Source organism: Danio rerio, chromosome 5 (genome assembly GCF_049306965.1).
Source record: "Danio rerio strain Tuebingen ecotype United States chromosome 5, GRCz12tu, whole genome shotgun sequence".
NCBI lineage: Eukaryota > Metazoa > Chordata > Actinopteri > Cypriniformes > Danionidae > Danio > Danio rerio.
In genome coordinates this window covers 76,830,001-76,842,500 of record NC_133180.1, presented here as the reverse complement: position 1 = coordinate 76,842,500, position 12,500 = coordinate 76,830,001, and the positions used below count along the sequence as shown (strand labels likewise).

Genomic DNA, 12,500 nt, shown 5'->3' with positions numbered 1-12,500 from the left:
ATGGTAAAGATTTAATATAAGGGTCACACTTTACAATAAGGTTTATTAGTTAATGTTAAATAATGCATTTACTAACATGAACAAACAATGAACAATACCCTTATTACAGTATTTATTCATGTTAATAAACGTTAGTTAATGAAAATACAGTTGTTCATTGTTAGTTCATGTTAACTCATGGTGCATTAACTAATGTTTACAAGCATGGACTTGAATGTTAATAATGCATTAGTAAATGTTCAATTATGATTAATAAATGCTGTACATGTGTTGTTCATGATTAGTTCATGTTAGTAAATGCGTTAACTAATGACCCTTATTGTAAAGTGTTACCGAAAAGGTCACACTTTACAATAAGGTTCATTAGTTAATGTTAATTAATTAATTAATTATTAATGTTAATTGTTTGTTTACTAACATGAACAAACAATGAACAATACATTTACTACAGTGTTTATTCATGTTAGTTATTGTTAGTTAATGAAAATACAGTAGTTCATTGTTAGTTCATGTTAACTCATGATGCATTAACTAATGTTAATAAGCATGGACTTGGATGTTAATAATGCATTAGTAAATGTTCAATTATGATTAATAAATGCTGTACATGTGTTGTTCATGATTAGTTCATGTTTGTAAATGTATTAACTAATAAACCTTATTGTAAAGTGTTACTGAGGAAAAAAAGGATTAAAATTAACCAAAATAAGAGTCCCGGGGTAAACAATTAAACAGTGGCATTCTCTCTATGTGTGTCATCAGAGCTGGAAAACCCCACCCACTATAGTGACCATCTCTCCCTCATTAGCATATGATGTTAGTCTTGTTTTTGAGTCTGCCACTATGCTGACACACAGGCATTTTTAGCTCCGTTCACTTTTAAAAAGAGCCCAATCTCATTTAAACAGGGTATATGCCAAGCTAGTGCAGTTCCCATGCTGATACACTTCCGGTGACCTGTTATTGTGCACTTTTTTACCATTTTATACGCTTCCTTATACAGCATCGATGTTGTAATGTCATTAAAATACATTCAGTTAATTAAACTGTAGCATTTATTTAGTTGCTCAAGCGTAAAACGAGAGAAAAAGCTGTTTACTCGCACGCACCCGTCAGAATCGGCAGGCTAACGCAGAAGCTTCATTGAATATATTGGGGTAAAATAAATGCTCATATTATAAAGACATGACGGGGGAAATGTAATTTAATGCAGTGCTTCTTGTACAATCTGAAACCCACTTTAAATCGGATATCACTCAGCTAGTGGAGATCGCTGATTTTAAACGCACCGGATTTTGCATTGGCAATCTATTTGCCGGAAGCGCTTAACCAAGGTTACTGGCAAATTAAAAGTCCTATTAGCATGCTTCGGCATATACCCCATTAAAAGCGACAGCCACCAAAACACCACAGCAAGGATCAAAGCCTAAAAGGGTCAGTTTTAGAGTTTTAGAGCGTTAGAAAACATTATTTGTCCGGTAATTTGAGCTGAAACTTCACATACACACTCTAGGGATATCAGAGACTTATTTTACATCTTGTTAAAAAGGGTATAAGACGTCCGCTTTAAATAATCTAACTGGACAGCTATGACTTTTAAAATATCTACATTTCTATTTCAATTAAATTATGTTTCTGTGAACGTTCTAGAAAATATGTAATACGCCAATCAAAATATATAATGGACACTTTCCACATGTTTTTCAGCATCGGAAGTGGCCATAGTTGGTAAACTCAGAGCGCAGTGAATGGGAGACTACAACAAATCATTGTTTTACAATCCTATTAGCTGAAATAATAGCATAAAATCTATACAATTGTGTTATCAAGCATTTAAGATAGACGAAAACAATAGTGTGAGACTGATAACGGCAGCCAGAAGAGAGAACAATGTCAGATTTTACTGTCCTGCCTCACTACACACTGCATTACACACACCTCACACATTCATTCATTCATTTTCTTGACTGTAGCCTTTATCAAAGCAGGAATAAAAAAATTAACTTTGTATGTATCACAAACTTCTTTTTTTTTTTTTTTTTAAAGTCCCTTTATTGATCCGGGGTCACCACAGTGGAATGAACAACTAACTTATCCAGCAAGTTTTTACGCAGCGGATGCCCTTCCAGCCGCATCTTATCTCTGGGAAACTCACACAATCAGTTGACAAAGTTGCAAAGATGGCATAATACATACATTTATATATATATATATATATATATATATATATATATATATATATATATATATATATATATATATATATATATATATATATATATATATATATTAAAACAATTTCAAGGATTTAAGATGCTGATGAGTGTTAAACGCATCACAACAGTCTTGTGAAAATGGTCCATCCTGCAATTTCTCAAGCATCCCATTTTGTGCCAGTAACCTGACATCCACACTCTTGATGAACCAACGGACTCAATCAAATCACTAATTAAAGCAGGCATCACTAACCGGAGACCCGCATCTGTCCAAACACACGTCCGGTTCACTCGAGAAAACACTCTCCATCGCTCTGTTGTTGAATGGCACAAAGTGTTAAAGATGCTTTGCAGAATCTGAGTGTGTGCGTGTGTGCGTGTGCGTGCGTGCGTGTGTGTGTGCGTGTGTGTGTGTGCGTGTGCGTGCGTGCGTGTGTGCTGAAGAGTCCAGATGGCGTCTCTCTGGAGCACCAGGCTTTAGTGAACTGAGATCCAGAGCACAGACTCACATATACCGACACTCGGCTTTATGGATGTCTTGCCAATCATTACACATGGAGGAACATTTAACAACTGTCTGTTTATTTCAGTAGGGTCATTACATGCTGAAATACAAGGTGACTTTGACTATAGTCTTTATCAAAGCAGGAATAAAAAATAACTTTGCATCACAAACTTATAACACAAACTAAAGCAATACAAAAATCCACTTCATTAAAATATATATTAGGGCTGCATGATACTGGGAAAAACATCTGACATTGCAATATTTTCTTTCACCGCAATATAGCAAGAATTAATAATTGTAGATTAATTGAAAAGATTTTGGAGAGGAGAGGATCTGAATATACACACAGTTAGGTCCATAAATATTTTGGACATTAACACAATTCAAACATTTTGGGCTCTATACACCAACACAGTGGTTCTGAAATCAACGAATGAAATTAATGAAATGAATTCAGCCTTGTGTAACAAATGAGATATTTTTTTTTGTTTTGTTTTTCTTCTATTGCGCTCAACAAACAACCAAATGAACAGAGAAGGGTCTCATGACCTAGAGGTTAACTTCACACCTTTCTCCAAAATTTCAGGAGGTAAAATTTTGACACTTAAGCATGACCAAATAACCAGAGAAGGGTCTCCGGACCTTAAGGTTAACTTTCTCCAAATTTTAGGAGGTAGAATATTGACTCTAGATAATCATGCTGACACAACAAACCTCAAATTAGTGCTTTGCAATCAGAAATAATGTGCAACTAGCTGAGAGAGGAGGTGGGCCTGATCAACTCACACTTCTCTCTTACCTATTAGGCCGTCCTTTGGCCATCACCCAAATTTTGACTATAAAGGTGAGGGTTTCTTGCTGAAACATTGGAAGCTCGGCCGTGGCCGCGCATCACCCGGCATTCTCGGACACACATGTTGGTTTTCCAATGTGACTGCAACGGGCTCCTCAGTCTATGAAGAGGACAATGATGGCACGTCTCTGAGGTTGTATATACTTGTATCAAATTGCTTGAAATTTTCATTATCTGTCTTTTATTCATGTAATCTCATCTTTATTTCGCATTATAAGCCTTTTATGCAATTTTGTTGTATTTCGATTAATGATGTTCATGAGTATGATTCATGATTATTGAATATTATTGTGATAATTGATATCAGCTGTGTGTACCAGCAATAAACAGTTGCATTGCTTGATTAGTATGGTGTATGGACCATTATTGGTGCCTTCTCTTGTCGATTAGCACCACACTTGTCTCACTTGCATAAACACAAACCATACTAAAACCTTTTTGGTATGCTGAAACATTTTACATACTAAAATTTGGGGCATACTAAAACACCTTGCTTGACTGATAGTGACAGGATCTTATCCTGAGTTAACAGTAACAGATTCCAAAAGCAAATAGCACACTTGAAATGAACTCTGGACCTTTTATCTGCTCATTGTAATCGGGATAATGAGGGAATAACACACACCTGGCCATAGAACAGCTCAGAAGCCAATTGTCCAATTACTTTTGGTCCCTTAACTAGTGTGAAGCACATATGCGAACTGTTGTAACTCCTACATCGCTCACCTGATTTGGATGCAAATACCCTCAAATTAAAGCTGACAGTCTGCAGTTAAAGCACATCTTGTTCGTTTCATTTTAAATCCATTGTGTTGGTGTAAGTCTAGCCAAAAATGCTAGAATTGTTTTGATATCTCAATATTTATAGACCTAACTGTTAACTTTGCATTCGTTCCCAAGCAAAATGAAGCACAGAGGTTGATTATTGCAATGGCAGGCTTCAAGTTTTTAGTAATGTTGTATAAACACAAATGAATGTTAATGTGAAGACCAAGACTGGATCTAGTTCTTACCAAGCCAACCGACCATTCAGTGAATGGTTCCCCCCGGGTTCCCCAGTTTCCCCAGTTGGATTAGTTAACTGACTAATTCAAATCAGCACCACATGGTCCTAGTCAGTAGTTATCTTTTAAGAGCCATCACTATCTGTTCATTAGCTACTACAGCAGGGGAGTTCTCCAGATCTACCTGAGCTCAAAATCCCCTCTCGCTTTGCAAGCCGGAGGGAACCCCGGGCTCAAGGATCTTATGAGCTCAGGGTCTCTCCCAAGACAGCACGCCAAACGAGCTTTAAAATATGAAACATAATGTATCGTCAGAGTTCAAATGGCAGAGCGTTGTTGGCAGGACGGAAAGTTGGTGGTGGTGTGAATGCATGGTTAGACACAAAGAAAGAAAGAAAGAAAGAAAGAAAGAAAGATCACTGATCATGAGTGTGTGTGTGTGTGTGTTTGTTGTTTTTTTGTGTGCAGCTGTAGGCATGTTTGGTCGTCATGGAGATTCGGGGTCAGATATGGATGATGACACTCAACTCAAGTTCTACACGGAGCACAGGGGCCGCCGCCGCAGCAAAGGTAAACACAAAAGGTGTCATTTTAATGAAATAACAATGCTAGAAAGAAATATGCACATTAAAAAGGATTCACCCTCCTGTGAAATATGTATCCTTTTTAAAAAAATCTCTCAAGTGATGTTTAATGAAGCAGGGAGATTTTCACAGTATTTTTTATAGTATTTGTTTTCTTCTGGAGAAAGTTTTATTTGTTTTATTTTGGCTAGAATAAAAGCTGGTTTTAATTGTTTTATACCCATTTAATTACCTACTTAAGCCTTTGAATGTCACTTTAAGCTGAATACTAGAGTCTTGAAGACTATCTAGTCTAATATTATGTGCTGTCGTCATGGCAAAGAGAAAAGAAATCAGTTAATAGAAATGGGTTATTAAAACTATTATAATTAGAATATTATGCTTAGTATTAAACTTAACAGCTAATAATTCAGATTTATTCTATAATTAGGCAGTCAGGTTAATCAAGAAATGTGGGCTTTATTTCAACAAATTATTCAATTACACAAAATTCTAAATCATCAAAATGTCACCTCTGTAGTTCTAGGGCTCTATTTCAACGATCTAGGCGCAAAGTGTAAAGCGCATGGTGCAAAAGCATTAAGGGTATGTCCACTTTTGCTATTTTAAGGATGGAAAATACGCTCTGCGTCCCAGCATTGGTCTAACAGGGTTGAGTTTTTTCTCTTAATGGGTTCTGGGTGTGTTTTGAGCATAATGTGCATAACGAGCATTAAACCAATCAGATTCTCATCTCTCATGCCCTTTAAGAGTCAATTATGTTGCGCCATGACACATTTGCTATTTACATGTCGGACTTTGCAAGTGTAAAAACTGAACGCTTCACTAGCGAGAAAACAGTTAAACAGAGCATCTGCAGCGCGAGGATAAAGAACGAGCCTCCTCCATTCAGCCTCTTTACTTTAATGTTTACTTTACTCCTTTACTTTGGTGGAGTGAGAAAACGGTGGAAACTCTCTCCCCTGAACACATCCAGTAGCCGGCATATTTAATTTAGTTTGTTAAGAGCAAAGATGTGTGTAAAACTATTTCTAAATTCAGTTCTAATCTCCAGCAAAGGAATAAATGAACAATAATAACGAAGTGTGCTCAGAAAACTGAGTTATATCCAAACGCACATCCTGTTCTTACGCCCCATATGGTGATGCAGACGTCTCCAAAACGCCACGGGTGGACAAATCTAAGCTTGTTTTTATTAAAACAAATATAAATCTGCGTATAATAAATAATACCAATAAAAATAATCACATTATTCAGATTCAGATTGTCATGAATAAACAAAAAAAGCCCCCCGAGGTGAAGAAGGCATGGAGGCAGCGCTGTTTAAATTGATGTAGAAAATAATTATTTTTGTATCATTTTAATCCTTTAATTGTGGACTTTAGAACAGCTTTTAGACGGTCAATGGTAAGGCAAAAGTATTGCAGGATTTATCAAACACATAGGTCTCTATTTTGATGGTCCATGTGCAGAGCGCAAAACGCAGGGCGCAAACGCTTTCAGGGCATGTCAGGACTCGTTTTTTGCTAATTTAAGGAGGGGAAAATGCGCTTTGCGCCGTGGCAATTGGTCTAAAAGGGTTGAGTTTATTTTCTTAATGAGTTATAGGTGTGTTTTGAGAATAAACCAATCAGAGTCTCATCTCCCATTCCCTTTAAGAGCAGGCTGCGTCACGCCATAAGCGCATTTTGACGTAAAGTAAGTTCACTTTCGCTTTTGCTCTCGTGGATAGGGAAACCTTAATGCACAGACATCAATTAGCCTATAAATAATTAATTTCGTTAGTTAAGCGGAAAAACTATTTCTAAAATTATTCAAAACTATTACTAAATTCAGTTCTAATTTCCAGCAAACGAATAAATGAACAATAATAACAAAGTGTGGTCATTTATTTCCAAATACACCTGCCATGCCCCATATGGACTGAAACCTGTCAGGTGGACAAATCTAAGCTTTTTTTTAATAAAACAAATATAAATATGGATATAATAAATAATACTGCTAATAATAATAACATTATACAAAAGCAAATTGAATGAACTGAAAAAGCCTCCCGAGATGAAGAAAGTAAAGCAGTGGTTTTTAAATTCATGTAGGCTAGAAATTACTATGTTTTGTAATATTTTTATCATTTATATTTATATCCTGTATATATCCTTATTATATATATATATATCCTTAATATAATATATCTTTTTTCATATGTAAAGATATTTGCGTATTGCTCTACATCTTGTGTGTAGTGTGTAAGCCAGGCGCATTTTGCGCCAGACAACAGACCGACTTTGTTCTGGTCTAAAGATCAGACTATTTACAGTTTCTCAAAATAGCAACGTGCCAAAACACGCCTGCTTTTTTAGACCAGAACGCCTATGGGCGCACATTTGAGCGCAAATACATTTGCTATTTAAACAGTGGGCGCAACACCTCAAAATCACCCTTGCGCCGAGCTGAAAGTAGCAAAAGACTATTGCGCCGCGCCTTGCGCCACATTGCGCCGGGTGTATGATAGGGCCTGTAGACTTATTTATAAACACTCACTTGAAAGGACATAGATAACACAGGAGACTCAAGAACGCCATGGGGTGAAAACAAGACACAACTAAGAATACCAGATAAAGGACTGAACAAAACACAGGAGTATAAATACACTAGGGATGAATAAACTGATTGCACACAGGGGTAAGACACAAGAGGAAATAATAAACATTAACAAATGGCGGGAACTAGAACAAACATGACCCACATGATGAAAACAAACACACATGGAGAATGAAAACATCACATGACAAAATCAAAGAACACAGGATCTGACAGCGCCAACAATGCGCCTTAACACACCTCCCTTTCAGACCAGCACACTCATGAGTCCACAAAGATGTGCAATTGGATTTGCTATTTTTAACAACGTGGTGCAAAACATGAAAATTACTGCTGCACTGGTCTGAATACAGCAACAAATCACGCCAAACACATCTTGCGCCTTATTATGAATGATAGGGCCCCTGTTGTTAAATCAGTATAAGCAGAATCTATTATAAGTCATAACGTTAGGCACATTCCTCTAATAGAGCACACAAAATATTCCTACAATAAGCAAGTCTTTGTGTTTTTAGCAGTCGTCAGCCAAAATGTCTTTGTGCGAAGTGTCTTTTGCACACTGTTAAATATAGTACACAACAACCACACCGCAAAAACAAACAAACAAGGTAAGATATGTGAAAGGACAAATATTTACAGCATCCTCCCTTTAATAAATCAAAAGACGCAGCCGGCGAAAGCATCTGAAGAATGACAAGGCTGTACGCATATTTCTCTAAACAGGGTCCTGGAATCACAGATGCTTGACAGAAGTCTTTGAAATGAGCAAACACATTATAAGAGCAACCTTTTACTGGTGTATTGCAGCGAATTACTCTCACTTTTCACTGTCTGCGAAGTCTGGTCCACATTGGGCAATTACACAGGGAGATTCTGACGGGTAAAGCAGACACAACCATTGTAAGTTTTATTCTCCCTGACATTTATATAAAGAGATAAGCTAAAATGCTGATTTACACAGGGTTCTTCTTCTGCTGTATGAGGACTTTAAGGGTTTGTTAACTCTTCAGGAAAAGACATGTGCATGTGATTATATTGAGCATGCTTTTAAGGTGTTAAAGGGATATTTCATCTGGAAAACTAAATTAATTTATCTTCATTTACTCACGCTTTCCATTTACAAACATGTCAGAGTTTTTTCTTCTTTCTGCTAAACATAACAGAATGCATTTTGAAAATGCTCTGTGTCATTCTGTAAGGGAGTGTGCAAAAAGCATGGCATTGTGAAAACACGTAAAAGTGATGGTAGAAATGTTATTTTGTGTTAATATTTCATTGTCACCTCCTAAATATATAGTGAATGAATGGATGAATAAATAATAAATTATAAAACAAACAAATAAATGAATGAATAATTGAATAAATAAATAAATAAATAAATAAATAAATAAATAAATAAATAAATAAATAAATAAATAAATAAATACATACATAAATAAATTGTAGCTTTGGACAGATGCCATGAATGAATGAATGAATGAATGAATGAATGAATGAATGAATGAATGAATGAATGAATGAATCTATAAAGATTAAAATAATTTAATAAATAGTAGTAACTTAGTAGTAGTAGTAAGTAGTAAGTAGTAACTTAAAACTGAAATAATGAATGAATGAATGAATGTATGAATTAATTAACTAATTAAATAATGGTAACTTGAAACATTTGTTGTGGATGACTATGAATGAATGAATGAATAAATGAATGAATGAATCGATAAAAACTTGAAACTTATGTGATTAATCAATCAATCAATCAATCAATCAACCAATCAATCAATCAATCAATCAATCAATCAATCAATAAAATCATAGCATCTTAAAACTCAGGTCATGAATGAATGATTAAAAAATAAATCGTAACTTAAAACTGATGTCGTGAATGAATGAAAGAATAATACAAAAAATATTAATAAATGGTAACTTAAAACTGATGTCATAAATGATTTAAAAAATCCATAAAAAATGATAAATATTTAAGTAAATGAATTGTAACTTAAAACTGATGTCATGAATGAATAAATAAATAAATGAAAAAAAAAACATACAACAAACAAATACATAAACAAATGCATTCATAACCTAAAACGGATGTCATAAATGAACGAATAAATTGATAAATAAAACTAATGAATAAACTAAAAATATTAAAAAATATCTAAATAAATAATTGGTCACTTAAAATTTATGTCATTAATGAATGAATGAATGAATGAATGAATAAATCGATTAAAAAAATAAAAATAAAAAAATAAAAATAAAAATAAATAAATAAATAAATAATTGTTAACTTTAAAAAGATGTTATGAATGATTAAATGAATGAATGAATGAATTGATTAAACAAACAAACAAACAAATGAACGAATGAATGAATGAATGAATGAATGAATGAATGAATGAATGAATGAATAAATAAATTAAATTGGTAACTTAAAACTGATGTCATGAAAGAATACATGAATGAATGAATGAACGAATGAATGAATGAATGAATGAATGAATGAATGAATTAATTAATTAATTAATTAATTAATTAATTAATTAATTAATTAATTAATTAATTAATGAATTAATGAATTAATGAATGAATGAATGAATGAATGAATGAATGAATGAATGAATGAATTAATTAATTAATTAATTAATTAATTAATTAATTAATTAGTTTCTTACTTAAAACTTAGGTCACGGATGAATGAATAAATAAATAAATAAATAAATAAATAAATAAATAAATAAATAAATAAATAAATAAATAAATAAATAGTAACTTAAAACTGATACAATAAATGAATAAGTAAATGAATGAATGAATGAATAAATGACTGAATGAATAAATGAATGAATGAATGAATGAATGAATGAATGAATGAATGAATGAATGAATGAATGAATGAATGAATGAATGAATGAATGAATGGTAACTTAAAACTGAGGTCATCCAGCAGATCTCATTGTATAAAAAGAACATATAGAGTGAAGCTATGAATTGATTTATTGAATATCTCTCCATCCAAAGTGATTCAGTGCATCAGGAAAAGTGGAGGAGGAAAAATCAGTCATTTCTTGTTGTTATTTTATCAGGGTTGAGAGACAAACAGCTCCTGGTAGAGATGATTAGCTCAGCGTGGAGCATCTTAGTCCTGCAGTCGCAGTCATCTATCAGCGCCATTCAAAGACAATTTATGAAGATGCACGAGAGACGCAGATCACTGTTCACTCTCACACTGACGGATCTAACAACACAATCTGCCTTACTAAACTATAAATGTCTTGCAGAATGTCATGATGTCCCTGTAGTAAATCTCTACACACACTCACACAGGCTTAGATGTAGATTCAAAGGGCTCACCATGCTTCCTAAAGCCGCTAATCAATCTCATGTAGACTCTTTTGAAAAACATTTAATTATTCCCTCACTCACTCATTCACTCACTCATTTACCCAATTACTTTTTCATTTATTCTTTAATTAATTTATTCATTAATTTACTCATTGTTTACTCATTCAACCCATGTATTTATTTACTCATTCACTCACTCACTTACCCATTCACTCATCAATTAATTAGTTCATTCATCCATTCATTCATCCAGTAGTTTACTCACTCACAGGTATTTTCACTCACTCATTCACTCGCTCATTTACTCATTCATTCATTCATTCATTCATTCATTCATTCATTCATTCATTCATTTACTCGTTTGTTTATTCACTCATTCTTTTATTCACTCAATTACTCATTCACCCATTCACTATTTCATTAATTATTAATTCATTCATTCATACGTTTATCCACTCACTTATTTATTCACTCACTCACTCATTCATTCTCTCTTACTCATTCACATATTATTTTTATCCATTATTTAATTCATTCATTAATTCATTTACTAATTTGTTTATTCACTTACTCATTTATTTGTTCACTTATTCACTCATTCTCTCTTTCATTAATGAATTAATTAATTCATTCATTTTTCCAGAGATGGGTTGCAATTGGAAGGGCATCCGCTGCGTAAAAACATATAAGCTGGATAAGTTGGCGGTTCATTCCACTGTGAAGAGCCCGGATTAATAAAGGGACTAAGCTGAAAAGAAAATGAATGAATGAAAAATTCATTCATTCAATCACTTGTTTATTCACTCACTTGTGTATTCGCTCATTCATTCACTGACTTACTCATTTACCCATTCACTCTTTCACTCTTCCATCCATTAATTAATTAATTAATTAATTCATTCATTCATTCATTCATTCATTCATTCATTCATTCATTCATTCATTCATTCATTCAATGTTGCTTGTTCATTCACTCACTCATTACTACACTCATTCATTCACTCACTCATTTATCCATTCAGTTTTTCCATCCATTCAATAATTAATCTGTTAATTTAATCTCTTGTTTAATCACTCATGAATACATGTAATAATTAATTTAATTATTCATTCTCTTACTAATTTACTTGGTCACTCATTCATTCACTCACTCATTCGCTCACTCACGTGCTCTTTCTTTTACTCACTCATTAATTCACACATCTATTCTCTCACACTAAATCACTCACTTATAAATGCATTAATGAATGAATGAATGAATGAACGAATGAATTAATTAATTCATTAATTCATTCATTCATTCATTCATTCATTCATTCATTAATTCATTCATTCATTCATTCATTCATTCATTCATTCATTCATTCATTCATTCATTCATTAATTCAC

At 33.5% G+C, this 12,500-nt stretch overlaps 1 protein-coding gene across 1 annotated transcript in view; it reads left to right on the top strand.

Moving 5' to 3' along the window:
• astn2 (astrotactin 2) overlaps window positions 1–12,500 on the top strand; it is a 574,772-nt gene that overhangs the window by 288,800 nt on the left and 273,472 nt on the right. Inside the window, exon 5 of the mRNA XM_073951693.1 lies at window positions 5,050–5,151. Within this exon, the coding sequence (XP_073807794.1) occupies window positions 5,050–5,151 (102 nt within the window). The remainder of the gene's footprint in view (window positions 1–5,049; window positions 5,152–12,500) is intronic.